The sequence below is a fragment of the Aquila chrysaetos genome, unplaced genomic scaffold (assembly GCF_900496995.4).
Source record: "Aquila chrysaetos chrysaetos unplaced genomic scaffold, bAquChr1.4, whole genome shotgun sequence".
NCBI classification, from domain to species: Eukaryota; Metazoa; Chordata; class Aves; order Accipitriformes; family Accipitridae; genus Aquila; species Aquila chrysaetos.
This window is the reverse complement of record NW_024470399.1, coordinates 85,077-111,885: the sequence shown is the minus strand read 5'-3', so window position 1 is coordinate 111,885 and position 26,809 is coordinate 85,077. Positions and strand designations below refer to the sequence as shown.

The 26,809-nt window shown below is 70.9% G+C and overlaps 6 protein-coding genes across 18 annotated transcripts; 3 read left to right on the top strand and 3 right to left on the bottom strand.

The window, feature by feature from the left end:
• Positions 1 to 3,080: 3,080 nt before the first annotated feature.
• On the bottom strand, positions 3,081 to 5,506 carry LOC115338316 (RNA-binding protein 4B-like). 2 transcript variants are annotated; one of them, XM_030006856.2, is made up of 3 exons: positions 5,095 to 5,506; positions 3,363 to 4,061; positions 3,081 to 3,181 (listed from the first exon to the last, which is right to left on the bottom strand). In XM_030006856.2, the coding sequence occupies exons 1-2, from the start codon at positions 5,504 to 5,506 to the stop codon at positions 3,370 to 3,372; spliced, it is 1,104 nt and encodes a 367-aa protein (XP_029862716.1). In that variant the 3' UTR covers positions 3,081 to 3,181; positions 3,363 to 3,369. The 2 variants fall into 2 exon arrangements, with proteins under 2 accessions (XP_029862716.1, XP_029862714.1); XM_030006854.2 differs by having other exon boundaries at positions 3,120 to 4,061.
• On the bottom strand, positions 3,163 to 26,809 carry LOC115338315 (RNA-binding protein 4B). Of its 9 annotated transcripts, none has more exons than XM_030006848.2 (4): positions 26,711 to 26,808; positions 25,243 to 25,664; positions 22,805 to 23,503; positions 3,163 to 3,181 (listed from the first exon to the last, which is right to left on the bottom strand). In XM_030006848.2, the coding sequence occupies exons 2-3, from the start codon at positions 25,652 to 25,654 to the stop codon at positions 22,812 to 22,814; spliced, it is 1,104 nt and encodes a 367-aa protein (XP_029862708.1). In that variant the 5' UTR covers positions 25,655 to 25,664; positions 26,711 to 26,808; the 3' UTR covers positions 3,163 to 3,181; positions 22,805 to 22,811. The 9 variants fall into 9 exon arrangements, with proteins under 9 accessions (XP_029862708.1, XP_029862711.1, XP_029862712.1 ...); XM_030006844.2 differs by lacking the exon at positions 3,163 to 3,181 and adding an exon at positions 21,394 to 22,022; XM_030006847.2 differs by lacking the exon at positions 3,163 to 3,181 and adding an exon at positions 21,394 to 21,589.
• Positions 6,265 to 9,292, top strand: LOC115338318 (putative nuclease HARBI1). Its single transcript, XM_030006860.2, has 3 exons — positions 6,265 to 7,062; positions 7,638 to 7,776; positions 8,512 to 9,292. Exons 1-3 carry the CDS (start codon positions 7,033 to 7,035, stop codon positions 8,967 to 8,969), a joined length of 627 nt encoding a protein of 208 aa, XP_029862720.1. The 5' UTR covers positions 6,265 to 7,032; the 3' UTR covers positions 8,970 to 9,292.
• On the bottom strand, positions 9,300 to 11,013 carry CCDC87 (coiled-coil domain containing 87). Its single transcript, XM_041121934.1, has 2 exons — positions 10,175 to 11,013; positions 9,300 to 10,099 (listed from the first exon to the last, which is right to left on the bottom strand). The coding sequence occupies exons 1-2, from the start codon at positions 10,760 to 10,762 to the stop codon at positions 9,374 to 9,376; spliced, it is 1,314 nt and encodes a 437-aa protein (XP_040977868.1). The 5' UTR covers positions 10,763 to 11,013; the 3' UTR covers positions 9,300 to 9,373.
• CCS (copper chaperone for superoxide dismutase) lies at positions 11,103 to 13,782 on the top strand. Of its 2 annotated transcripts, XM_030006859.2 has the most exons (8): positions 11,103 to 11,320; positions 12,265 to 12,337; positions 12,435 to 12,572; positions 12,648 to 12,825; positions 12,937 to 12,997; positions 13,086 to 13,163; positions 13,355 to 13,458; positions 13,557 to 13,782. In XM_030006859.2, the coding sequence occupies exons 1-8, from the start codon at positions 11,285 to 11,287 to the stop codon at positions 13,738 to 13,740; spliced, it is 852 nt and encodes a 283-aa protein (XP_029862719.1). In that variant the 5' UTR covers positions 11,103 to 11,284; the 3' UTR covers positions 13,741 to 13,782. The 2 variants fall into 2 exon arrangements, with proteins under 2 accessions (XP_029862719.1, XP_029862718.1); XM_030006858.2 differs by having other exon boundaries at positions 12,435 to 12,825.
• Positions 13,983 to 21,660, top strand: RBM14 (RNA binding motif protein 14). Of its 3 annotated transcripts, XM_041121933.1 has the most exons (3): positions 13,983 to 14,519; positions 16,937 to 18,575; positions 19,087 to 19,826. In XM_041121933.1, exons 1-3 carry the CDS (start codon positions 14,174 to 14,176, stop codon positions 19,292 to 19,294), a joined length of 2,193 nt encoding a protein of 730 aa, XP_040977867.1. In that variant the 5' UTR covers positions 13,983 to 14,173; the 3' UTR covers positions 19,295 to 19,826. The 3 variants fall into 3 exon arrangements, with proteins under 3 accessions (XP_040977867.1, XP_029862702.1, XP_029862703.1); XM_030006842.2 differs by lacking the exons at positions 16,937 to 18,575; positions 19,087 to 19,826 and adding an exon at positions 20,678 to 21,660 and having other exon boundaries at positions 14,050 to 14,519; XM_030006843.2 differs by lacking the exon at positions 16,937 to 18,575 and having other exon boundaries at positions 14,050 to 14,519.

Here is a 26,809-nt window from a genome sequence, read left to right as displayed (position 1 = left end):
GGGGTCAGAAGAAGAAGAAGCCGAAGCCCCCCGTAAGCCCGTCGCCGCTCCCTCGCAGTGCTCGGGACGGGGGGCGGCAGGCTGGAGCGGGGGCGGTGAGGGGGCGGCTGGGGGCTCCGGCGCTGTAGGATGGAATGACGGGGTCAGGCGGGGATGGACCCCCCCCCCTCAGTCCAGAGCCCCCCCCCAGTCTGGACTCCCCCCAGCCCCAGCCCTGTCCCCTTTACCGATTCCCCAGACCCCCCAGACCCCCCCAGCCCTGTCCCCCCCCCCCCCCAGCTGCCCCCCCCCCCCCCACAAGCCCGGCCGCCCCCCCGCCCCCGGTCCCTACCGGGGCCGCCCCCCTCCCCGTCGCAGTCCAGCTCCTGACAGGTCACGCAGTAGAGCTGCTGCTGTTTGTCCTGCAGCAGGATGGTCCTGGGGGGGGGACGGACGGACACGGGGGGGGGGGGTCAGAGTGGCCCCGGCGGCCTGTGCCGGCCCCACAGTCCTGCCCCACAGCCCCCAACCTAGACCCACAGCCCCACTCCCAGCCCCACAGCCCCATAGCCCCCAACCCAGTCCCACAGCCCCATTCCCAGCCCCATATTACAGCCCCACAGCCCCATTCCCACCCTCACTCCCAGCCCCACAGCCCCATTCCCAGCCCCATATCCCCATTCCCAGCCCCACAGCCCCGTTCCCAGCCCCATATCCCCGTTCCCAGCCCCACAGCCCCGTTCCCAGCCCCATATCCCCATTCCCAGCCCCACAGCCCCGTTCCCAGCCCCACAGCCCCGTTCCCAGCCCCACAGCCCCGTTCCCAGCCCCATATCCCCGTTCCCAGCCCCACAGCCCCGTTCCCACCCCCATATCCCCGTTCCCAGCCCCACAGCCCCGTTCCCAGCCCCATATCCCCATTCCCAGCCCCACAGCCCCGTTCCCAGCCCCACAGCCCCGTTCCCAGCCCCATATCCCCATTCCCAGCCCCACAGCCCCGTTCCCAGCCCCACAGCCCCGTTCCCAGCCCCATATCCCTGTTCCCAGCCCCACAGCCCCGTTCCCAGCCCCACAGCCCCGTTCCCAGCCCCATATCCCCGTTCCCAGCCCCACAGCCCCGTTCCCAGCCCCATATCCCCATTCCCAGCCCCACAGCCCCGTTCCCAGCCCCACAGCCCCGTTCCCAGCCCCATATCCCCGTTCCCAGCCCCACAGCCCCCGTTCCCAGCCCCATATCCCCGTTCCCAGCCCCACAGCCCCGTTCCCAGCCCCACAGCCCCGTTCCCAGCCCCACAGCCCCGTTCCCAGCCCCATATCCCCGTTCCCAGCCCCACAGCCCCCGTTCCCAGCCCCACAGCCCCGTTCCCAGCCCCATATCCCCGTTCCCAGCCCCACAGCCCCGTTCCCAGCCCCACAGCCCCGTTCCCAGCCCCATATCCCCGTTCCCAGCCCCACAGCCCCGTTCCCAGCCCCATATCCCCGTTCCCAGCCCCACAGCCCCGTTCCCAGCCCCACAGCCCCGTTCCCAGCCCCACAGCCCCGTTCCCAGCCCCATATCCCCGTTCCCAGCCCCACAGCCCCGTTCCCAGCCCCATATCCCCATTCCCAGCCCCATATCCCCGTTCCCAGCCCCACAGCCCCGTTCCCAGCCCCATATTCCAGCGCCATTCCCACCCTCACTCCCAGCCGCACAGCCCCACTCCCCTGTCCCATATCCCCGTTCCCAGCCCCACTCCCACCCCCCAAGCCCCCCCCGTTGCGCACCCCGCAGTGGGGGCAGCACCGCCCCAGCATGCGGTACCCCCGCAGCAGCAGCTGCCCCATGGCCCGGCTGACCCGCTCCTGCCGCCCCCGCCGCGCCTCCAGCTCCGCCGCCAACGGGGACGGCTCCGCGCCTGCGGGACACGGGGGGGGGGTCACCGGTGGGGGGGGGAACACACACACGGGACACGGGGGATCCCGGGGTGAAGGGGGGAACGCGGCCACGGGGAGCGGGGCCCTGGGGGGGGGGGGAACGGGGCCCGGGGGGGGTCCCGGAACGTGGGGGGGGGGGGGGGGTTAGGGGGGCCCGAGTGCGCGGGGGGGGGGGGCCCAGACCGGCGGGAGGAGGGGGCTCAAGGGGTGGGGAGGGCCTCGGGGGTCGTGGGAGGGTCCCGGAACGGGGCGGGGTGGGCCGGGAAGGGCTGAGGGGGGGCCCGGACCGGCGGGAGGGGGGGGGTCCAAGGGGTGTGGGGGGGGGCCCGGAGGGTGGAGGGGGGCCCGGGGGGGGTCTCGGGGGGTCCCGGCCCCGCCCGCACCCGCGTTCAGCGCCATGGTCGCTGAGGAGACGGTGCCGCGCCGGAACTGACGTCACGGGAAGAGACAGACCCGGATGGAAACCGGCGGCGGGCGGCGCTTAAAAAAAACGGCGCGGGCGCCAAAAAGGGTCCGGCGGTCCCACCCGGAAACGGGTCCGGCCCGGAAACGGGTCCGTCCGCGAAAGGGGTCAGACACGGAACAGGGTCCGGCGCCGAAACGGGTCCGTGCCACCCCCAGTTCCCCCCCCTCGCAGACCTCAAGAACGGGGCTGGGGGGGGTGTCCCCTTGTGTGTGTCCCCCCCAGCCTTGTGCGGGATAGAGGGGGGGGGGGTCCCAGCACTGGGGAATGACACACACACCTCCCCCACAAAAGACAGGCAGACACAGGAGTCGGTGAAAACCTTTATTTTGCTGGAAAATTGGAGGAGGGGGGGGGATGGGGGGCTGTGAGCACCCCGAGGGGGAGGAAGATGGGGCCGGGGGGGGGTCCCATCCTCGGGGAGGGGGGCAGTGAGGCCCCAGGGGGGTGCGGGGGGTGGGTCTGGGGAAGCTCCGTACAAAAAGGGGGGGCGCAGGCGGTGGGGGGGGGCGAGGGCTCCGTCCGAGGCCGCCGGACCTGGAAGAGAGCAGAGAGGTGAGAGGGGGGGCGGGCGCCAGCCCAGGGATGGGGGGGAACAGACGGACAGACGGGGACGCGGCGGTGACGGTGGCGACGGCGCCCGCTCCGGCGAGGGGGGGGGGGGGGGGTCCGTGGCCCCGGTGACGAGGGAGGGAGCGCGGCGGTGACGGCGGCGGCGGCCCGGGTCACGTCTGACCTGACGTGGCGGGATCCGGGGCGGTAGGGGGAATCCGGGGCGTCGGCAAGTCCCCGGTGGTCCGCGGTGGTCCGCCGCGGCGTCGCTTCCTGCCAGGGGAAGGCTCGTTACCCGCCGGCACCGGCGTCACCGGACGGAACCGACGGCCCCCGCGGTGCCCGGCGTCGACCCAGTGTCCCCGGCGAACGCCGCTCGCCCCGCGGCACCGGGTGGGAGCTGAGCTCCCTCGTCGGCAGCGCCGGGGCCGGCCCGCCCGGCATCGGCGCTCACCTCCGGCTCAAAAGGCAGAGTACCGCGCCCGCTCCCCGTAGGGGTCCCGCTCGAACCGCTGCATGTCGTAGAGGGAGGCCCGGGCCACCGAGGAGACCGGCGACAGCTGCCCACGCTCGTACGTGTACGCCTCTCCGACGGTGGTGGCCGCGGCGGCCGTGCGGCGCAGGGGGCTTCTATCCCGGGTGTAATAGGTGGAGGAGGCGGCCGCCGCGGCGGCGGTGGCGGCGGCGGCGACGGCGGCCGCCGCGCCCGGGGTCGGCAGCAGAGCTCTATCGTACGCGTCTAGGGTGGTGGGGATGCGACTGGCCATGGCTGTGGTGGCGGCCATGGCCGAGGACTGGACCTGGGAGTACTGGGCGTACTGGGAGTACTGGGCCATGGTCTGCTCCGCGTAGGCGTCGTACGCAGAGGCCGTGGCGTAGGAGCGGACGCGGTAGCGCTTGTAGTAGTCGGCCATCCCGCCGTACGCCTCATCGTAATACACGGTCTCCCCATAGCCCGCGGTGTAGGGAGTGCGCACGGCTCCGTACTGCTCGTTATAGGCCTCGGCAAAGTCCGCCACTTGCCCCGGGCGATCTACCGGGCACTCTTTAGACCAGTGCCCTTCCTTCCCGCAGCGGTAGCAGCCGCTCTTGTCTCCCATCCCGGGCGCCGTCCGGAGCCGGCTGGTGGACAACTGCACGCGCATCCGCTTGCCTTGAGGAAAGAGACGCGAGAGGGGAGAGGCTGTGGTTAACCGCGGCGGCGGGGAGGGCGGCCGGCGCCGGCCGGCACCTCTCCCCGGGCTCCCCGACGAGCCATCGGCCGGCACCTCTGCGGGCAGGGAGGGAACCGAACCGCCTCTGCCTGCGCCGGTGACCCCGCGCCCCGCAGAACCGGGGGGGTTCGCCACGGATTCGGGCGGCACCGCGAGCCACGGCAGAGGAAGAGCCGCCCCGGCACCACCCGGACACGGGAAGCGGCACTCGGGCACCGACACGACACCGCGGGGCACTGCCTGTCCCGCACCAGGGTCCACCTGCGGCTCCCCGGATCCAGTTTTCCCTTCATCGCCCTTTTTCCCCCCAGCTTCGCAGCCTGCCAGCGGCACAGACCAGAGCAGGGATGCCCCACGGGTCCCTGCTGCGCCACAAGCCCTGGAAGAGTTCACAGGGGCGGAGCTCACGCCAAACCTGCCATTTTTGGAACAAATCTCACCCTTTTCCTACAAAAAACACTGCTGCAAAACCGCTCTGTGTCTTGAGACAAAGCCACCGCGCCAACACTGACCCCGCGGACAGACCACCAGCCGAGCGACACGGGAGGTAGCGCGGCGCTGCCGGGAACGCGGTGGGTGCCGGCGGAGGGACACAGCTCTCTCCGAAGCCACGTGCCAGCACCACCCGCCCCCCAGGAGCCAAAGCCCAGAGCGCCAAGAAGATAAAAAAGGCACCGAACGCCCCTGGGGCTGGAACGTGGCGGCAGTCACGACCGCGCCAGTCGTCCCTTGCGGCATCAGCTGCCACGGCCACCGCGCGCGAGGTCTGGCGCCAGGTACGCGACAGCGGCGCAAATCCGGCCCCGCACCAGCAGAAAACCCTCGTGGAGCGGCACCAGGGAGAGGAGGGCCGGAGCAGGATCTTCCCCCATGCGCCGGGACGGCCCTACGCCTTTCTCCCCTACCTGACCTGCTTCCTCCGGGCCCAGCCCGGTGCTACCTATCCCAGCCCAGGGCCGTGGCCCAGATCACCTTGGAATTCGGTGTTATCCAGCCCACGGATGGCCTCCACCGCGTCCTCCGCCCGCTCCATGTGAACGAAGGCATAATCCTTGACGATGTCGCACTCGATGACGGGGCCGTACTCCTCGAACTTGGCCCGCAGCTCCAGGTTGGTGCAGGCGGGGCTGATGTTGCCGACGTGCAGTTTGGTGGAGGCCTTGCTCTTGTTCTTGCTGGCCTCCACGTTGATGCAGACGCCGTGCAGCTTGTGGTGGTGCAGGTTGCGGATGGCGTCCTCGGCCGCCGTCTTGTCCTCGATGTGGACGAAGCCGTAGTTCTTGATGATGTCGCACTCCAGCACCTTCCCGTACTGCTCGAAGAGGGAGCGGATCTCCTGCTCCGTCGCCTCCCGCGGCAGGTTCCCGATGAACAGCTTCACCATCTCGCCCAGCCTGCAACGAGGGAGGACGGGGAGGGGGGGAAGCGGCATCTCAGGGGGTGGCTCAGCCAAGACACGCCCCCCCCCACCATCCCCGGCTTCACAGTGAGGGACCGGAGCTCACCCCTGGGCCCAGATCCGCTCCCCTGCCCTGGAAGGGGCCTCTCCCTGCGGGCAGGGCCGGGGGAAGACCCCCACCACCCCCCTCCAGGGACTCTCCGGGCGGCTGGGAGCCGTCCCAGGCCCCGGGAACACGGAGGGGTCGGCCTGGGCGTGGGGTGAGCTCACCCCAAGGCTGGGACACCCCTCCGGGCCCCGGCTCCTCTCAGAGTGGCCGGAGCGGACCCCGAGCCAGGAAGCCTCCCCGCCCCCGCCGGGTCCCGAGCGGAGCCCCGGCCCGTCCCGGTCCCCCCCCCGGGGCCGCAGGGCCCGGGCCCGGCCCGGTTCCCCCCCTCCCCAGGCCGGGCCGGGCCGGGCCGGGGGGTCTCACCGCGGCACCGCGCTCCCTCTCGCCGGGACGGTGACGGCGACAAAATGGCAGCGGCCTCGGCTCCGCCCCCGCGGCTCCCCTTTCCCCCTGGAGTCCCGCCCACCACGCCCGCTGATTGGCGGAGATCGGCCCAGGGGCTCGACACGATTGGCCGAGCCGCCGCGGGGGCTCCCGCCCAACCCCGCGCCGGATGAAGTCACGCGTCGGAGCACCGCCCGTCCGCCCGTTGGCCAATCGCGTGTGAGCGGCGCGCCGGAGGTGAGAGAGCCGGGCCGGAGCGGGGAGGCGGGACCTTCCGGGCACGTGAAGCCGGCGGCGGCCAATCGGGGCGGGGAGGAGGGGCGTGGCCTGGCGGCGCGGCGGAGGCCGGCGGGGTCGGAGCGGCGGGAGCGGCGGAGCGGGGTCGGCCGAGGCGGGGGCGGGGGGTGCCGGGACCCACCGCCCCCACCGGGATCGGGACCGGGACCTGGGCCGGGACAGAGCTGGCAGGCCGCCCCTACTGGCACCGGGACCCGCAGGCCTCACCGGGACACACACCCCCCCCCCCCCGCCCGCCCTTCCCTGGGCCTTGCCGCCACCGGGACCCCTGGCGACCGGGGCCGGCACCGTCCGGCCCCCACTGGGCCTAGCCCCGCCCCTTCGCGCCCCGCCCCTCTCCCTAGAGCCGTGTCCGTAGAGCCCCGCCCCTCACCTAGAGCTCCACCCCTCTCCCTTAGGGCCCCGCCCTTCTCCCCAGGGCCCTGACTGTAGAGCCCCGCCCCTAACCTGGAGCCACGCCCCTTCCTTGGGTCTCGCCCCTCTCCCCCAGAGCCCCGCCCCTCTCTCCCAGAGCCCCGCCCCTCTCCCTTTGGGCCCCGCCCTTCTCCGCAGATCCCCGTCCATAGAGCCCCGCCTTTACCCCGAGAGCCCCGCCCCTCTCCCACAGAGCCCCGCCCCTCCTCGCCCAGCGCCGTTCTGCGCGCAGCCCCGCCCCTCCCGCCGCAGCCCCGCCCCTCCCGCCGCAGCCCCGCCCCTCCCGCCGCAGCCCCGCCCCCGGGCCATGTCGGACTCGGTGCTGCTGCTGCGGCGGGTGCGGGAGCGCGGAGCGGGGGGGGGGAGAGGCGGCGACGAGCGGGGGGGGTCCCGGGGGGGTCCCGACCCCCCGCCGCAAGCGAGGCCGACGTCGTCGGTTCTACCCCGAGCACCGGGTGTACCGGGCGCGCTGCTCCTTCCTGGACCTGAGCGAGGAGCAGGTGCTGCGGCGTTACCGGCTGGACAAAGCCGCCATCGCCGGGCTGTGCCGGGAGCTGGGAGCCGACCTGGAGAGCCTGACGGGTCGCAGCCACGCTCTGCCGGTTGCCGTTAAGGTCACCTCCGCCCTCACCTTCTTGGCTTCCGGCTCTTTCCAGACGGCCACGCGCGACAGCACCGGCATCAGCCAGTCGGCCATGTCCAACTGCCTGGCGCAGTTCTTGGAGGCGTTGCAGCGGCGGGCGGCGCGGTACATCGCCTTCCCGCCGACGACCGCTCGCGCCGGGACGGTCGCCGGCGCCTTCCCCGGGGTGTTGGGTTTGGTGGGCGGCATGCACGTGGCGTTACGGGCTCCTTCCGAAAACGAACCGGCTTACCGCAAACGCCGGCAATTACCACTCCATGAACATGCAGGTGGTGTGCGACGCCGCCGGCACCATCACCAACGTGGTGGCCAAATTCCCCGGTTCTTGCCCCAACGCCGCCGTCCTGGAGAATTCGGCCTTGGCTCGGCTGCTGGAGGGGGCTCGGCCTGACGGCGCCTGGCTGCTGGGTGAGGCGGGGGGGGGGGGGGGCGGCGGTACGGGGGGGTCGGGGGTCTCCAAGGGAGGGTCCCGCAGCCCCAGAGCTGTGGTGACGGTGCGAGGGGTGGTTGGGGAGGCACGGGGGTCTGGGGGGGGGGTCTGGGGGTGATTTGGGGGTCTGGGGGAGACCCCGGGGGTCTGCAGGGCTCTGGGAGTCATTTGGGGGTCTCAGGGGTGACCGGGGGGTCTGGGGGTGACCTGGGGATCTGGAGGAGACCCCGGGGGCCTGGTGGAAGTCTGGGGGTGATTTGAGGGTTTGTGGGTGACCTGGGGGTGATTTGGGGGTCTGGGGGGCTCTGGGCATCATTTGGGGGACTCAGGGGTCACCCGAGGGTCTGGGGGTGACCTGGGGGTCTGGGGGGGGTCTGGGTGAGATCCAGGGGTCTGGGGGTGATTTGGGGATCTGGGGGAGACCCAGGAGTGTAGGTGAGATTCAAGGGTCTAGGGGTGATTTGGGGGTCTGGGGGTGACCTGGGGGTCTGGGGGGGGGTCTGGGGGTCATTTGGGGGTCTGGGGGCGACCCTCAGGCCCAGCGGACCCCCAGACCACCCCCCCACCCCGGCACCGGGGGGACGCACCCGCCCCACGCCATCGCGCGTGCCGCAGTCCATTTGCCCTGTGCCACTCTCCCCCCTGGCGGGCGGGGGGGGGGGTCCGCACCTCTCTGACCCTCCCCGTTCCGTGTGCGTGTCCCCCCCCCCCAGGCGACCGGAGCTACCCGCTGAAGCCGTGGCTGATGACGCCGATCGCGGCGCCCCGCGGCGCGGCGGAGGAGCGGTACAACGCGCTGCACCACCAGGCGTTGGCCGTCCTGCGCCGGACCCTCGCCCTCCTCAAGCTGCGATTCCGCTGCCTGGACAAGGGGAGGGGGTGTCTGCAATACGCCCCCCAAAAAGTTTGTCAGATTTTTTTAGCCTGTTGTATCCTCCACAACATCGCCCTACGCCGGCGCATGCCGTTGGAGCTGCCCGAGGGGTTGCCCCCCCCCCGAAATCGAGCCCGACCTACCCCTGCCGCCCCCCCACGGGCAGACGTCCAGCGAGGCGCGGGCCGTGCGGGCCCGCATTGTCCAGCAGGTCAAGGACGGCCTCGGATGAGACACCCCCCCCCAAAAATCTGGGGGGGCTCTGGTCCTCTGAGGGGGGCGTGCAGGGACGCCTGAGCCCAGATCCACCCCCCCCCCGCCAAGGTTTACGTCGGGGGGGGACACAAAAGTGGGGAGCAGCCCCTGTCCTCTATGAAGAGGGGGGGCTGCCTTCGCCCTTTTACTCTGAGGGGGGGTCCCCCTGTTCCCTGCAACAAGGTGGGGGTCTCCATTCCCTACAAGAAGGGGGTGTCCCTCCCTGCTCAAGGACAAAGGGGGGGGCGTCCCTGTGTCCCCCCCAGGGGCTGCCGCATCCCCCAGTGCTCCCCGTTTCGGCGCTGACCCCCCCCCCCCACCTTGTCTGCGCTCGTTTCGGGGTGAATAAACGTATTTTTTCAGCAGCGGTGCCTGGGTGGGGTTCGGGTGCCAGGACCCCCCAGCAAGGGGAGGGGGGGACCCCCACAACGCTGCGCTCCCGCGGTTTATTGACACCCCGGCTTTTCGGCACCCGCCGTGCCAGGGGGGGGATGCTGCGGCTGCCCCCCCAGGGCGGCCTGGAGAGCCCCGGCGCGGCGGCGCTGCTGCAGCTGGTAAAGCATCTCCACCACGTCCCGGCGCATCTTCTCGGCGTAGGGGCGTCCCCGGAAAGTCACCGTGTCCCCAAAACCGTCCCGCAGGTGTCGCAGGGCGGGCGACAGCCGCGCCTCGCACCGGGCCAGCGCGGCGTGCAGGCGGCCGCGGGCACGCGCCTCCCCGGCGCGTTCTGTCGCCGACGCCGGGCCCCCGCGGAAGAAGCGTCCGGGGTCGGAGCCGCGCTCCTCCAGCCGCTCCAGCCGCACCAGCAGCAGCTCCCGCCGCAGGATGCCGTCGGCCGCTGCCTCCCAGGCCTCCAGTGCTGCCGGCAGCCGTGCCAGGGCCCCGCCGGCACCGTACTTCACCGCCATCTCCAGCCTCTCCCAGCTGGGGACGCCCAGCGCGGCCCAGAGCCGGCACAGGCGCTTCTGCAGCCGCTCCAGCCCTGCCAGCGCCGGTCCCGGCAGCGCTGGCTTCCACAGCCCCTTCTCGTACGGCTCTGCCAGTGCCGGCGCCGGGTCGTGGCGCGGCTGTGGGGCTTCCGCCGGCTCCTCCTCACCGTCACTGTCACGCAGGTGGAAAATGGCATGGAGGAAGTCGGAGCCGGTGGCCGCAACGAACTCGAGGTAGTCATCAAAGAGGCAGGCGCTTTGCCGGTGCCCATGCCGGCCATCCCTGTGCCGCAGCATCTCGCCAGCGTTTTGGCGTTCGAAGAGGCAGGTGCTTTGCCGCTGCCCGTGCCGGCCATCCCCATGCCGCGGCATCTCGCCGGCATTTTGGTGTTCCCGCTCGCCCGTGGGGAGCAGATCTGCCACGGCGGCTGCCGGCTCGACCAGGGGATCGCAGTGGAACTGCAGCCGCTCAGCAGGGAGGGCCCTGCCCCTGCTCAACTCCTGGTAGAGCTCCTGCACGCCCAGGGGATCCGGCCCGGCGTCCTCCCCAGCGTCGCAGCACAGCGGCGGGTGCAGCCGCAGGGTCACCCCTTCGGCGAAGGCCCTGTCCGGCGGCACCCGCGGCCCGGCCACGCTGGGCCACAGGAGCAGTCGCCGGCCGGGGTGCCGAGGGGCCGGTGGGAGCCCCAGCTGCGGCGATGGCAGCCGCAGACCCCGGAGCTGCCGGAGCCGCGCGTCGTCCTCGTTGCGGCGGGTGAGAGCCGCCAAGAGCGGCGGCAGCAGGCACGCGGCACTCGCCTCCCTCTGCTGCTCGCCGGCCTCTCGCCGCGTCAGCCGCAGCAGATCCGCCGTCACCGCGAGGGCGTCCGGTGGGATCTCGGGGACCGGCTGTTCCCCGTGGGGCATCACTGGGGATGGCGGCGGCGACACCCCCGTCAGCCGCCGGCCACCCCTCTGCTCTGGCAGCGAGCGGCGGCGGCGAAGCCCAGCGGTGCCAGCGCGGCTGTTGGTGGCGGGGGGCTCCGGGCGGGGGCCGCCGGTCGCTCCGGGGGTCCCTGGGCTGGTGGCGGAGGCCAGGGGCTGCAGATCAGGCCCCCCCCCGAGCGCCCTGCAGCCCCCCCAAACCCACGGGGAGGCGTCTCCGCCTGCCCCCCCCCTCCCCCGAGCCCCCAAACCCCCCTGGGGACCCTCAAACCCCCCCACTCCACCCCGGCGGGCCCCCCCCCCGACCGGCAGCCCCCCCCCCCACCGGCCCCGGCGGGACCCTGCGGCCTACCGCTCTGTCGCCATGGCGACGGCACGCCGGAAGTGGCTCTACCGCCAAATCCCTCCGCACCCGGTTGATCCACTTCCGGTCCGTCCCCAGTTAGGTCCGGCCGTCCCCCCGTGACCCCGCGGGTGGTTCCGGGGCGGGCGGAGTCCGCGGCCATGGCGGCGCCGGGGCCGAGCGGGAGCAGCTGCCGGGTCAGGGCCCCTTGCGCGGGAGCTTTGGGGGTGCCAGGGCTCTTTGCAGGGGGGTTTTGGGTATTTAAGGCCCCTTGCGGGGGAGTTTTGGGGGTGCAGGGCCCAGGGTCCAGGGTTTGGGGGTGCAGGGTCCTTTACACGGGAGTTTTGGGGGTGCAGGGCCCTGTTTACAGCAGTTTTGGGGGTGCAGGGACCCTTGCAGGGGAGTTTCGGGTGTTTAAGGCCCCTTGCACGGGAGTTTTAGGGGTGCAGGGCCTCGGGTACCCACGATTGGGGGTGCAGGGCCCTTTTCAGGGCAGTTTTGGGGGTGCAGAGCCCTGGTTACAGGAGTTTTGGGGGTGCAGGGCCCCTTGCATGGGAATTTCGGGTGTTTAAGGCCACTTGCAGGGGAGTTTTGGAGGTGCAGGGCCCCGGGTACCCACATTTGGGGGTGCAGAGCCCTTTGCAGGGGAGTTTTGGGGGTGCAGGGCCCTGGTTACAGGAGTTTTGGGAGTGCAGAGCACTGGTTACAGGAGTTTTGGGGTACAGAGCCCTTGTTACATGAGTTTTGGGGGTGCAGGGCCCTTTTCAGGGGAGTTTCAGGTGTTTAAGGCCCCCTGCACAGGAGTTTTGGGGGTGCAGAGCCCTGGTTATGGGAGTTTTGGGGGTGCAGGGCCCCAGGCACCCACATTTGGGGGTGCAGGGCCCCTTGCAGGGGAGTTTCAGGTGTTTAAGGCCCCTTGCACAGGAGTTTTGGGGGTGCAGGGCCCCTAGCATGGGAATTTTGGGTGTTTAAGGCCGCTTGCATGGGAGTTTTGGGGGTGCAGGGTCCCTTGCAGGAGAGATTTGGGTGTTTAAAGCCCCTTGCACAGGAGTTTTGGGGGTGCAGAGCCCTGGTTATGGGAGTTTTGGGGGTGCAGGGCCCCCTCACCGGGTGCTGACCCCCCCACCCCCTTTCCCCACAGCTGGAGTTCGCGGTGCAGATGCAGTGCCAGGGCTGCGCAGACGCCGTGCGGTCGGCGCTGCGGGAAGCCCCAGGTGAGCCCCCCCCATGTTCCCCAACACCCCCAAAGTTGGGGGACACCGCACTTCCCCCCCCCCCCCCACCATCGTCACCCCCTCTCCCTCCCCGCAGACGTGCGGCTGCTGGAGCTGCGGCTGGAGGCGCAGACGGTGCTGGTGGAGACGACGGCGGCGGCCGAGCGGGTGCGGGAGCTGCTGGAGAAGTCGGGGCGCCGGGCGGTGCTGAAGGGGATGGGGGGCTCTGATGACGGTAAGCGGGATTTGGGGCTGTCGGGGAGGGGGGACACGTGCGCGGGATTTGGGGTGCCGACACGTCTCCCCGCAGCGAACCTGGGGGCGGCGGTGGCGGCGCTTTCCGGCCCCGGTGCGGTGCGGGGCCTGGTGCGGTTCCTGCAGGTCTCGCCGACGCGGTGCCTGGTGGACGGCGCCGTCGATGGGCTCCCGCCGGGTCCCCACGGGATCCACGTCCACGAATTCGGGGACCTCTCGCGCCCCTGCGACAGGTACCGCGGTGGTGGGGGGGGGGGGGGGGGGCGACACGGGGACGGGACACCCCCGGGTCTGGGGGTGCAGGCACCCCAGTCTCACCCTGTGTCTCTCCCTCACCCCCGCAGCTGCGGGGGCCACTTCAACCCCGACGGCGAGTGCCACGGGGGACCCCAGGACCAGCACCGGGTGAGCCGGCGGCCGCGGCCGCTCCATGGGGCTGAGGGGGGGGCTCCCGGACCCCCCCTCACCCCCCCCCCGCCGTGCTCCACTGCAGCACGTCGGGGACCTGGGGAACATCTGGGCTGATGCTGAAGGCAAAGCCAGCTTCCGCATGGAGGACTCGCGCCTGAAGGTGAGGCTGCGGGGGGGGGCACGGAGGGACCGGCCCCCTCCCACGGCCATGGGTAGGGTCTGACCCCGGTCCCACGGCTGTGGGGAGGGGGTCTGGGCTGTGTCCCACGGCCGTGGGGAGGGTCCGGCCCCAGCCCCACAGCTCTGGGGGGTCCTGAGCCCCCTACAACCCCCACCCCACCCCCCCGCCAGGTCTGGGACATCATCGGGCGCTCAGTGGTGGTGGATGCAGGCGAGGACGACCTGGGCCGGGGCTCCCACCCGCTGTCCCGGGTGACGGGGAACTCGGGGCCGGGGTGAGTGTGCAGGGGGGGTGTCTGGGTGGTCTTTGGGGATGGGGGGGGGGGGGGGGGGGCTGCTCACCCCCTCACCTCCCCTCTCCCCCCTCGCCAAGGCTGGCCTGCGGCGTGGTGGCCCGCGCAGCCGGGCTCTTCCAGAACCCCAAGCGGGTCTGCTCCTGCGACGGCGTGACCCTGTGGGAGGAGAGGGACCGGACCACGGCAGCCCCCGGCCCCACGGCGGCGCCCGGCCCCGCGGCAGCTTCCAGCCCCACGGCAGCCCCGGCCCCCCACCTCTAGGAGCCGCCCCCGGGACAGCAATAAACGATAACTCGCTCTGCAGCCTCCGCGGCTCTCGGGGGACCGGGGTCGGGCGCTGCTCGTCCCCGCGGTGCTCGGCGCTGCGCGTTCCCCGGGCCCGCAGCGGCCCCTTTAAGGGTGGGCGTGGCCAGCGCGGCGGCCGCCTTGGGGGCGGGGCGGGGGCGTGGCCGACGCGACGGTGGGCGGGGGGCGCGCAGGCGCGGTGGTGGCGGCGGGAGAGCGGAGTGGGCGGGGCGCGGGAGGAGCGGGCGGCGCGCAGGCGCGGTGGGGAGGGCGCGCACACGGCGGGCGGCGCGCAGGCGCAGTCGCGCGGTCGCCGCTCCCGCTCCGCGCTGAGGAGACGCCGCCATTTTGTGAGGCCGCTGCCGCCGCGCCGAGCTCCCGCTCCCCTTTCCCCGCCGCTGCCGCCACCATGCGTCCCGGCATAAAGCTCTTCGTGGGCAACGTCCCCGAGGAGGCGACGGCGGAGGAGCTGAGCGAGCTGTTCGCCGGCGCCGCCGGGCCCGTGCTCGGCATCGCCCTCATGAAACAGTTCGCTTTCGTGCACCTCCGGGATGAGGCGGCGGCGGCCCGCGCCATCACCCAGCTCAACGGCCACCAGCTGCACGGTCGCCGCATCGTGGTCGAGCCCTCCCGGCCTCGGCCCACCAACACCTGCAAGATCTTCGTCGGTAACGTCTCGGCCGCCTGCACCAGCGGCGAGCTGCGCTCGCTTTTCCAGCAGTACGGCACCGTCGTCGAATGCGACGTGGTGAAAGGTACCGGACCCGCCGCCGCGGACGGGGGCTCCGCACAAGCCTGTTCGCCTCCCCCGGGGCCGCCCCGCAGCCCTCGCCGAGCTCAGTCCCCGCCACAACTGGCTCGCCGCTCACCTCCGTCCTCGGAGCCGCTCCGGCCCCGCTCTCGGCTCGGGTGACCCGTGTTCCGTCTGCCTGGCTGCGGCTCCCCCCCCCCGCCCCTACCTCCCCCTCTCCACCGCCCCCGGCCCGATCTGGCGGCGCCCCCGCACACGGAGCAGGGCCCTGGGTCCCCTGCCGCCAGCCCCAGCCGGAGCCGTGCGAGCCCTTCTGGGTTCTCCAGAGCCCATCCCTCCCTTCTGCCCCGTTAAACGCCCCCCCCGGGGTGCGCTCTCGCCAGCCTTTCCAGCCAGGCCACGTCCTCCTTCCTCGCCTCCCCCCAGCCCGGGCGGGGGTAACCCGCTGCTGCTGCCTCTGTAATTCTTCCCTGACGTGAGGCGCTTCCCTTCCCCATCCCACTGCGACTCTACCATGGCTTCACCTCCACAAACACGCTCCAACGTGGAGCGAGATGCTTGCCCATCAGCCGAGGCGGGAGAGCCGAAGCCCATAAAAAACCCCCACGCTGTCAAACTCCCGAGGGGGCTCGAAGGGCTCCGCATCAGGGACCCTGCAGTACGGCGTGACCAGGGGGACAGTGTCATCCCACCTTCCCCCTGACCCTGATGGGAAAAGGTGTCATCCCCATGTCACGCAGCCGACACAGCCGCTCCCCGAGGTGCCCGTCCCGTCCCGTTCCGCCCCCCTGCCCCGGCAGCGTCCCAGTCAGCTCCTCCGCCTCCCGGGAGGGTGATGTTGTTGCCTCTGCTCTCTTGTCCCAGGTCGCAGGCCCACCGGCTCCGTCCCGCCAGGACGCAGCTTCCCAGCGGAGCCCATCAGAAACCACCCCAAACCCACGCCAAAAGTTTCTGGCATCCCCTTGGCCGGTGGCCAATTTGTGGGGTCCCCCACAGAGGGGTGGGAGTGCTGCGGCCGCCTAAGGGGGCGGCAGGAGGGCTGGGCGGGTGAACGGAGGAGACATCCCCTCCTTAGGCTGCCGGAGCGGGATACGTGGATGTGGGATAGGAGCCAGGGAGGGGCGGGATGGCAGAGCGGAGGGGGCACGCGCGGGAGGGTGGGCGAAGCGGCACTGATGTTTAGCTGGAGCTTGAGGTACCAGGATGGGGTTTGCTCAGCGAGCGATGCTCTAAGCATGCCGTGCTCCCTTGGATGGGCCGCCCTGGCCAAGCCGTACACCGGCCTTCTGGCCGTAGGCTAAAGTGGGCTGTCGCCGGCGGCACCGGTTCCGGTGATCCCTGGTCCATGACTGCAGGGGGGATGCCACGGGGTTGCCGAGAGGAGCCGCCCTTCCACCCCATGCCGGCCTCCCGGACCCGTCGTGCCACGGGGGCAACCCCCCGGCTACTGCGGTGGCATCCGAACCCTGAAACCGTTGGCCTGAGAGCCACGGGCGGCTGCTGGACCTGGCGTGGGCACAGTGTCGTGGCGAGAGCCACGCTGGGGGACGGGCAGGCTGCCTGCGGTGCTGCGGGTGACCCGCTCTCCTGCCGCAGACCCGGCACGGTCGCTCCGGGTCCTGCTTCTACCGCTCCTCGCCTTGCTCTCCATCTCCTTTCTGACGCCTCTCTGCTTCGGTGCCGTGTTCGCGCCGTGCTGCTCGCCCGGCTCCTCGCCTTGGCCCGGGTGCTCGGCTGGGTGTGCGGTGCCGCAGGTTGTGCTCGGGTGCTCTCCCCTTCCTTCTCCCCCCTCTCCTCTCCTTCTCCCCCTCCCCTCCTCCTCTCCCTCTCTCCTGTCGCTGGCGCTCCGTCCCCCTCGGCACGTCTCGGTGTCTCGGCGGGTGCCGGCCCTCTCTGGCTTTGCTCCGCTTACTGGTGGGATGGCCCGGCTGAGCCCGTGGTGCTGGCAGGGCTGCATTGCCCTCCCGGGGCTCTTGGTCCCCAGGTGCCGGAGGACGGGGAGGGAGGAGTTGCTGTTGGCGAGAGGCCGCCGAGCCGCAGGGCAGGGTGCCGAGCTCCGTCGGCGCAGGGAGAAGCGGCTGCGGTGGGTGTGGGCGAAGGGAGGGACAACGCGGGGGAAAACAGAGCAAAAAAGCGGTGATGGGGTGTTCCTGAGCCAGGGGACGCCGGGTGGGTGGCCGGTCTCGTTAGGCTCCGGCCAAATTAATGGTGGGGTGGAAGCAAACGAAGGTGGTTCTGTCTCTTCGCTGCCTGAGCAGCAGCAGCAGCGGAACGGGGCCGGCAGAGCCCGTCCCGGCGCCTGTCCCGCCGCTGCCGAGCCGCACGCTGCCGCGGTCCCGGCGAGGCTCGATAAGCGTTCGATCCTGTAACGAATTGTCTTTTCTCCCCCCACTGATAACCCTCTGTCTGCTGCTTTATCAGACTATGCATTTGTTCACATGGAGAACGAAGCAGATGCAAAGGTTGCCATCGAAAACCTTAACGGGAAGGAGGTGAAGGGGCGCAGAGTGAACGTGGAGCTCTCCACCAACGTCCAGAAGAAGGGCGCGGGCCAGGCCCTGCCGCCCGCCCTCGGCCTCGACAAGAACAAGAGGATCGGCCTGGAGTACCGCGAGAAGTTCCAGCCCAAGATCGAGGGCTTCGACCAGCAGCGCCGGGCGGCAGACGCCGCCTTCCCCTCGGCCGCCACTGCCGGCTACACCTCCGCCTCCTCCCTGTACGATTACCAGCAGCGCTTCGGCACCGGCGGCGCCGGCAAGTACGAGGCCTTCGAGGCGCAGGCCAGGCCGGCCTCCCCCTCCTACTTCGGGAGGGACCGCAGCCCCCTCCGGCGCTCCCCCACCCGGGCCGGCTACGCGGCGGTGACGCTCCCCATGACGGCGCAGCCGGCCGCCTACCGCGCCCAGCCCTCCGCCTCGCTGGGGGCCACCTACCGCGCCCAGCCCTCCGCCTCCCTCGGCGTGGCCTACCGCCCGCAGCCCACCACCGGCCAGGCCGCCTCTTACCGCGCCCAACCCTCCGCCTCGCTGGGCAGCGCCTACCGCTCCCAGCCCTCCGTCTCCCTCGGCGCCTCCGGCGCGCAGCCCGCCGCCAACTCCCTCGGCTCCTACGGCGCCCAGGCCGCCGCCTCCTACGGCGCGCAGCCCGCCGCCTCCCAGCTCTCCGGCTACGGCGTCCAGTCCGCCGCCCTGGCCTCCTCCTACGGGGCGCAGGCCGCCTCCGGCTACTCCGCCTCCTACAGCGCCCAGGCCGCCGCCGCCGCCTACGGCGCCCAGGCCGCCGCCGGCCCTGCCGCCTCCTACGGCGCCCAGGCCGTGGCCACGCACGTGGCCTCCTACGGCGCCCAGGCCGCCGCCGCTGCCGGTCACGCCGCTTCCTACGGCGCCCAGCCCGTAGACGGTCATGCCGCCTCCTACGGCGCCCAGCCCGGTGCCACGCTCTCGGCCTCCTACGGCGCCCAGGCCGTGGCCGCGCACGCCACCTCCTACGGCGCCCAGGCCGTGGCCGGTCACACCGCCGCCGCCTACCAGCCCGTGGCCGGCCACTCGGCCTCCTACGGCGCCCAGCCGGCGGCCGCGCTCTCCGCCTCCTACGGCGCCCAGCCCGCCGCCGGCCACTCCGCCTCCTACGGCGCCCAGCCCGCCGCCAACCTGCCCGCCTCCTACGGCAGCCAGTCCGCCGCCGCCGCGCTCTCCGCCACCTACGGCGCCCAGGCGGCCTCCTCGCTGGCCGCCTCCTACGGCAGCCAGGCCGCTGCCGCCTCCTACAAGGCGCAGGCCTCCGCCCCGCTGACGGCCGCCTACCGGGCCCAGGCCTCCGGCTCGATGGCGGCGTCCTACCCGGCGCAGCAGGCCTCCTCCGCGTCGCTGGCGGCCGCCTACCGAGCCCAGCCGGGCAGCGCCTACGACGGGCCGAGCCAGCTGGGGCAGCAGGCGGCTTCCTACCTGGGCCTGTCGCAGGCCGCCGCCGTCGCACCGCCCTACGAGCGCACCCGCCTCTCCCCGCCTCGCAGCGCCGCCTACGACGACCCGTACAAAAAATCATCCGCTCTGGCAAAAAGGTACGGCGCCGGGCCGGGGCCGGACGGCCGCGCGACTCGCTCCACGCCGCCCCGGTGGATGCCGGCGCCCGGCTCGGGGCTTACTCTTGGCTCCGGCGCGGCTCGCTAACGCCCGGCGTGCAGAAGGGCGGGCGCCACGTGCCGGCCCGTGGGCGCGGTGGCTCTGCTCCCGCGGCGCAGACCCCCGCGTAACTCCCTCCCCCGGCTTCCTGGGGGGGGCACGCGCTGCGGGGTGGGGATGGGGGCTTCGTCCGGGGCCGGGTGTGGGGGGGGAGCCGGCGGCACGCGCTCGCTGGCGGCCAGGCCTCCCATGGCGCCCAGCGCCTGACCCGTGGGTGCGCCGGGTGCCGCTTCTCCGTCCTGAGCTGCCGGCTTTGCCTGCGGCGCTGCCCGCCCGAAGCCCGGCGGTGTCATGCCACCGCGGCGCGTCCCCGGGCAGGACGCGGTCGCCGCCGGCGGCGGATTCAGGCGCCCTCCCCCTCATTCACCACCTGTCTCTTCTCTCGACCAGGTACGGTTCCGAGCGCCGTCTGTCTGACCTCTCAGATTACCGCCGCTTAGCGGACTCGCCGCTCGCGTACCGCCGGTCGCCGACAAAGTCCCCGATGGATTACCGCCGCCTTCCAGAAGCGCACGCCGATTACGCCCGTTACTCGGGCGGCTACGGCGATTACCTGCCCGCCACCCGCGTCCACTCGGGCTACCAGCGCCGCCTCTGAGCCGGGCGGCACCGGGACGGGGTGGGGGTTAAGGCCGCTTGCGTCGCCGCGGGCTCGTACTCGGTGCTGCGCCTCACCGCCCGCCGCCGCACCTGGCGCGGTTCGCCGCCTCCGGCCGTTGTCCCCGGGGCAGGGACGGTTATTTTTTTAGCTGCTTTTTCTTTGTTCTTTCTCTTTTTTTGAGTTTTGTAGAAGGATCCGCGGTTACGGTTGGAAAGAGTGCTGCGCTCCCGTGGGGGGAGCAGGCAACGGGCGCGCGGGTCACCAACCTCTGCCTCTGGCTCTCGCCATAGCGTCGTGGAACCGTCTTTCACTCGAGGCACGCGTGGCCATCGGCACCACTGGTGCTTGGTAGCGGTTTATAACCTGAGCGATCGCTGCCACCGAGCGGAGCCCGCGCTCTTTTATACCACGAGTTCCCCTTTTTTGGGTTTATTTCCCCCTTTTCCAGCATCAGTCCGCGGCACAGCGCCGGGCTCAGCGCAGCAGCGAGGTTTTGTACGACTAAATAAATGCTGGGCTCTTCACCGTTTCCCAACCGTCTCCCGTCTGGTTCTTTCCCAGCCCGGTGCTTCGGGGGACCAGCAGTGCCGTCAGTGCCACCGCCGTTCTGGCGAGGGGCCGATACCGCCGGCACGGTGACACGGCCAGACCCATGGCTGTTGCATCCGTCTCCCTGCTCCCATCCTTGGCTACGGCGGCCAATTCCCAGCAGCAAAGTCACCGACCGCCTCAGAAAACACTGGTTTTGTGCGGTTGGGTCACCCGGCGCCGGTCCCAGCTGCAGCCCCGGCACCAGTAAGTGCTGGAGCTGCTTATTCCGCTGCAGAGGAGGCAGACTCGGAGCACGAGCAGCATTTCACCGGTAGCAGGAAGTGCCGGAGCGTTCCCGATGGCACTGCTGGACTCAGGCAGCAGCGGCCTGACTGTACGCTGTGGTAAACGCACGCCATCACCAGTGCTCCAGCCCCTAACCTGTGCTCGGTGCCTTTTTTTGGGTGAGAATGGCTGATTTTGAGAGGAGAAGCCGCATGTGCACAAGAGCGAGGTCGGTGTTTGCTCCTGCCCCGGTTCGGCCGCGGCGGCTGGTCGTGTGTGTATCGCTCAGCGCTGCCGGCACCGTGTGGCAGAGCCGGCTGCCGGCTCGCCCTGGCTGGTCGTGCCACCGCAACGGCCATTAAAGTCTCTGAAAGTGTTTTCTGTCGCATCATCTCTCCCCCGAACCGGGGATGGGTCGCGGTGTAGTCCTGGTTGGTTAACACAGGTCGTGCCATGGGGGGACAGCTGCCTGCTGCTGCGCCTTATTGCCTGGCTGGGGCTCATTAACCACTGTGGTAATTAGCAGGGCAGAAGGGTCTAATGCTTCTCCCCCTCGTTTTCCAGGGCAGGCACCGGGGGACGCGCACCCTCAGGTCCTGGGACCATACCTGAGCCCACCCCGGTGACGGAGGAGCCCGCGGGTGATCGCACAGAGTCAATTAGCGGCTGATGAGATGGAGGCAATTAGTGGAGGCGGAATCGCGCTGGAAACACAGCAGCTGACGGCAGGCAACAAGCTCGGGGCTCCCACCGCAAAACCCCGGGGCCCGGAGAACGGCCGAAGGGCTGGGACGTCGACGAAGGCACGGTCCCGGGCCTAATGTCATTACTTAACGAGCACCGAGAGGCAGGGGGAGCAGCACAGGCCTAACGAGCCAGCCCTGGGCAGGTTAATTAGCAGGTAGTTTCAGAGGTGCTGCCCCTGAGGGAGAGGAGGAAGAGGAAGGACCCCACTGGGGCGCAGAGAAGGTGGGGATGCATAGGGGCACCAGGATGAGAGCCGGGGCAGGGGCGTCGGAAAAGCCAGGCCCCATTCGTTAGCTAGGGCAGCGCAGGGCCCTGGGGTCCCCTTTTGGGGGGCTGGGGTCCCCTTTCAGGTGGCTGCCCCCCTCCCCCCCAGCTCATCTGCCCCTTCGTTTGCAGCACAGACCCCCGCGGGGAGCTGGTCGGCAGGCAGGGCCGCAGGCAGCACCGGTAAGTCCAGGAGGTTACAAGCTGGGCTTGGGGCGGGGCGGGGGGAGTTGAGTCCAGAGAAATAACCGGTGCCGGAGCCAGCGGGGTTTGTTAAAAATTTGAGTTTTATTTTACCGGAGAGTGGGGTTGGGGGACGCTAAACGCCACGGGGGGCGCGGGGTGAGCTCCAAACACAAGGTCGGTGCTCCCACGCCGGCGCGGTGCAGGGGGAGCGCGGCGTGGCGGCCTTGAGTCAGCTACGTCATTTCGTATTAAAAAGCTACGAGTGGATTTATTCATCCTCTTCAAAATAAAGAAAAAAAAAAAAAGAAAAGAAAGAATAATAATAAAGGAAGCTCCAGCGAGGGAGCGAGCCGCTCCACGCTGGCCGGGGGCAGGAAAAGCAAAGCAAAGCAAAGCTGGCACTGCGGCTACTGCTGCAGTTACGGCTACGGCTACTCTCGCTCACGACCTGAGCCTAGACCAGCTAGGGGAGGGGTGGGGGTCCCCAAACTACCTGAAAAGCAAATCCTGGCAATGAGAACGGAAAGCTGGGGGGAGGGCGGGGGTGGGGGGGTCGAGCTATTCTGACCAAGGCTGGGAAGAAGCTGAGCGTCCGTTAGGAACAGACTCGTTAGCTGAACCCGGCTGCGCTTTGAAGCCCGGCGCAGCACGAGACGCGCGGTGCCGATTCGGTGTGCGACGGGAACCCGACGTCCAGCCGCAAATATCTTACCTGAAAGAGAAAAGCAGAGTTGGCGCAAAGCGCCCGGTGCAGGCGCCGGTCCCCGCACCAGCCGGGACCGTGCCGGGGACCGCGCCGAGCCCCAGCGGGCACCCGGAGGAGCTGCCGGCTTCCTGAGAGCAACCAGAATCCTGACGCGGCAGCGGTGGGGGGCTCTGTGGCCGCCCCATGCCGGGGAGATGCCGGGAGCCCCCACGGCTCCGGCTCACCCGCAGCGGTGTGCCAGGGGCGGCAGCCATCCCACGCCGGGGTGGCAGCCCGGCTGCCGGCGGCTTTTACCGGGCACAGCCTGGGAGCCATCCCCGGACAGGGGCTGCTCCCGGGGATGCGCGTGGCAGCCACGGCACAGGGGCTGGGGGCTCTGCGGGAACCCCCCCACCCCGCAGTAACTGTGCCAGGACGGCACCTGGGCACAAGGGCTCGGCCTCGGCTATGGAGGGGGGGGGGAACGCTAATTAAAGGCAGCGGGAGCCCCGAGGGCAAGCGACTCGCCGGCAGCAGCACCGATTGCCACGGCAAGTCCTCACCGTCCGCCCCACGCCGGGCGGAGCGGCCGGAGCCGGTGCCTGGGCTTTAACGCCCGGCAAGACCCCGTCTGCTTCACCGCGACCCTTCATCCCGGCTCGCATCGAGATGCAGACGCTCGACCGGCACAACCAGGGGCTAGGGGACGCGCGCCCCGTTATCTCCAGCAGCCGGGGAACCCCCCCCGCGGTGCCCGGAGGCACCGCCGGTTGCAAGGCGCCGTGCGCCAGACCTGCCAACACGCTCACCTCCGGCTCAAAAGGCAGAGTACCGCGCCCGGTCCGCGTACGGGTCCCGCCCGAACCGCTGCATGTCGTAGAGGGAGGCCCGGGCCACCGAGGAGACCGGCGACAGCTGCCCACGCTCGTACGTGTACGCCTCTCCGACGGTGGTGGCCGCGGCGGCCGTGCGGCGCAGGGGGCTTCTATCCCGGGTGTAATAGGTGGAGGAGGCGGCCGCCGCGGCGGCGGTGGCGGCGGCGGCGACGGCGGCCGCCGCGCCCGGGGTCGGCAGCAGAGCTCTATCGTACGCGTCTAGGGTGGTGGGGATGCGACTGGCCATGGCTGTGGTGGCGGCCATGGCCGAGGACTGGACCTGGGAGTACTGGGCGTACTGGGAGTACTGGGCCATGGTCTGCTCCGCGTAGGCGTCGTACGCAGAGGCCGTGGCGTAGGAGCGGACGCGGTAGCGCTTGTAGTAGTCGGCCATCCCGCCGTACGCCTCATCGTAATACACGGTCTCCCCATAGCCCGCGGTGTAGGGAGTGCGCACGGCTCCGTACTGCTCGTTATAGGCCTCAGCAAAGTCCGCCACTTGCCCCGGGCGATCTACCGGGCACTCTTTAGACCAGTGCCCTTCCTTCCCGCAGCGGTAGCAGCCGCTCTTGTCTCCCATCCCGGGCGCCGTCCGGAGCCGGCTGGTGGACAACTGCACGCGCATCCGCTTGCCTTGAGGAAAGAGACGCGAGAGGGAGGCGATCAGTGAGGCCGCACCGAGAGCGTGGTCACAGCCACGGGCGCCAGCGGGCAGCGGGACGGGACCGGCCGCTGCCCCCACCTCCCCCCCTACCCCGCAGCCGCGCAGCCTCCGACGGCGCCGGGCACCGCGGCAGGGAGCGACCCGGCGCAGGAGGAGCCCACGGCGGGCTCGAGCGGGAGCCGCCTGCCGGCCGCCAGCCACCCGACTTACCAGGAAGGCGCCGCCGGGGACGGGGCTCTGCCAGCGAGGCCGAGCACTGCCCACGCCGGCCACCCCAGGCTAAGCCAGGACGGGCTCCGGCGGCTCAGCCAGCCGGCGAGCCGCCGACTACCCCAGCGAGCGGCCAAAGACGGCTTTCTGCCGGCAACCGGCACACGGCGGTGCTGCCGCAGCAGCCCGGGGACGGCCCCGCATCAACGGCAAGCTTCCCGCCGGAAAATGCTCCCGCCAGCGCGCTCCTTGCGGCGGCCAGACGGATGCGACGCCGGACAACCGCCCCGGAGCGAACGAGGCTTTGGACGGGGGCCGGCTTCAAGCGCGGCACGAGGCAAGCCAAGCGCAGCCGGGGGCATTTGCTGGTCCCGCGGATGCCCCGCAGCCGGGGAGCTCCGGATGCGGCTGCGCCGTCCCGGCTGGAGAAGAGTTTTGGGGGACACCCGGAATCGGGGCAGCGGGGTTTGCCAAAACCCCAGCAGGAACCAGGAGGGCCAAGCCCAGCCCCACCGCCGCTTGGGGTGAAGCACCGGACACCTCCCTGCCGACCCGGCCCGCCCGCCGGCACCGCTTCCGGAGAGGGGACGCGCTCGCCATCAGCGCCACGCCGCCGAGTCTCAGCCGCGAGCTCAAATCCGGACGCTCGGCCCCGCCGCTGCGTTCGCGCGAGAGGCCGAGAGGAGGAGGCTGCCAGCGAAAGCGCCCGCGCCGCGTCTCGTCTGGGAGCCGGGCGAGGGCCCGGGGCGGCACGTTGAGAGCCCGAGCGAGCAATGCCGCGTGCTGCCGGCAGCGGGGACACGGCCGGCGCGGGATCGGGCGCCTCCGCTCACCCTCTTACCAGGCAGGGCAACGCTACAAGGGCGGGAGGCAGCCTGGCTTCACGCCGCGCGGGCGGGACCCGCTGCTCCGGCCCGGCAGGACCAGGCGCGGCGGCCGTCGGCACAAGAGTTGGGACTTCGCCGTCGGGATCCTCCTGCGGGGCGGCCGTGCTGGGTTAAGTCAGAGATGGATCAGTCCCGTCCTCCCCCGGCCCAGCCCCAACTGTCCCTGCCCTCGCTCTGGCTGCCACGGCCGCACCGGCGACCGGGAAAGCGGCGCTCGGGCTCGCCGGACAGGAAAGCGGCTGTGCCGCGCCGGCCTGGCCCTCGTCGCGCCCTGCACGGCACGAGGGGAGCTGGAGTGCAAAAAAAAAAAAAAAACCAAAAAAACCCCTCATTTGCACTTAATTCCAGCGAGGGGGAGGGCGGGTGAGCCTGGCGGCGCTGCTCTGCCGCAGAGCTGAGCGCGGTGCCGGCTGCGGCCTCGCCGAGGATCGCCGGCGGGCCAGTCACCCCGGTGCTGCTGCCGCACCCCCAACCTGCGCAGCCGGAGCTGGGAGGGAGCGAAAACATCTTAACAGGAACATGGGGAATCCTCCCGGAGACCCCTGGGGCTCGAAGCACCAGACCCATCCCCGCTCCCCACAGATCTCAGCCGCGACCCCAGCGCGGATCACCTTGGAATTCGGTGTTATCCAGCCCACGGATGGCCTCCACCGCGTCCTCCGCCCGCTCCATGTGAACGAAGGCATAATCCTTGACGATGTCGCACTCGATGACGGGGCCGTACTCCTCGAACTTGGCCCGCAGCTCCAGGTTGGTGCAGGCGGGGCTGATGTTGCCGACGTGCAGTTTGGTGGAGGCCTTGCTCTTGTTCTTGCTGGCCTCCACGTTGATGCAGACGCCGTGCAGCTTGTGGTGGTGCAGGTTGCGGATGGCGTCCTCGGCCGCCGTCTTGTCCTCGATGTGGACGAAGCCGTAGTTCTTGATGATGTCGCACTCCAGCACCTTCCCGTACTGCTCGAAGAGGGAGCGGATCTCCTGCTCCGTCGCCTCCCGCGGCAGGTTCCCGATGAACAGCTTCACCATCTCGCCCAGCCTGCAACGGGGGAGGACGGGGGGGGGGGGGGGGGGTTTAGTGCTGCTGAGATGCGCTGTACGGGGGGGGGGGGGGGGGGGGCACAGACCCCCACAGGGCTGTGCCCCCAGACACCCCAAATCTCCCCCAAGAAACACACCAAACCTCTGCCCTCCTCTCCCCACAGGACTGTGCCCCCCCAAAACCCCTAAAACCACCCCGAAACCCTGCCATTGTACCCCCCCACAGGGCTGTATCCCCCAAAAATCCTAGAAACACCCTAAACCTCTGCCCTCCCCACCCCGCAGGGCTGTGCCCTCCCAAAAACCCCTAAAAACACCCCAAAAACCCTGCCTGCTCCCCCCGCAGAGCTGTGCCCCCCAAAAAACCCCTAGAAACAACCCAAAACCCTGCCTGCCCCCCCAAAACCTCTAGAAACACCCCAAAACCCTGCCTGCCCCCCCAAAATCCCCTAAAAACACCCCGAAACCCTGCCTGCCCCCCGCGCAGGGCTGTATCCCCCCAAAACCCCTAGAAACACCCCAAAACCCTGCCTGCCCCCCCCGCGGGGCTGTACCCTCTCCAAAAAAACCCTAAAAACACTCCGAAACCCTGCCTGCCCCCCCGCAGGGCTGTATCCCCCCAAAACCCCTAGAAACACTCCGAAACCCTGCCTGCCCCCCCCGCGGGGCTGTACCCCCCAAAAAACCCTAGAAACACCCTAAAACCCTGTCTGCCCCCCCCCCACCGGGCAGAGCCCCGCCCCAAAGCCTACAACCCCCCCTCCGGACCCCCCCCTGGGGCCGATGCCCCGCTCCCCCCCCCGGGTCTTCCCCCCCCCGCCGCCTTCCCCGAGGCCTCTGAGCGCCTCAGCGGGGCCGGGCCCGGGCCCAGGTCATCCCGCTCGCCCGGTCCGGCCCCGCCGGCAGTGCTGCCTGCCTGCCTGCCCCCCCCCCCCAAACTTGTCGCCCCCCCATCCCTCCCCACCTTCTCACACACACACACATTCCCCCCCCCGGCCCCGCCGCCCCCTCCCGGTACCGGCGCCGCCGCAGCCCCGCCCCCACCTGCGCCCCGTCCGCCGCGCGGTCCTCACAAAATGGCGGCGGCGCTACCCAGCTCGGCCTCCGCCTCCCGCGCTCCCATTGGGCAGCGGAGCTGTCCGT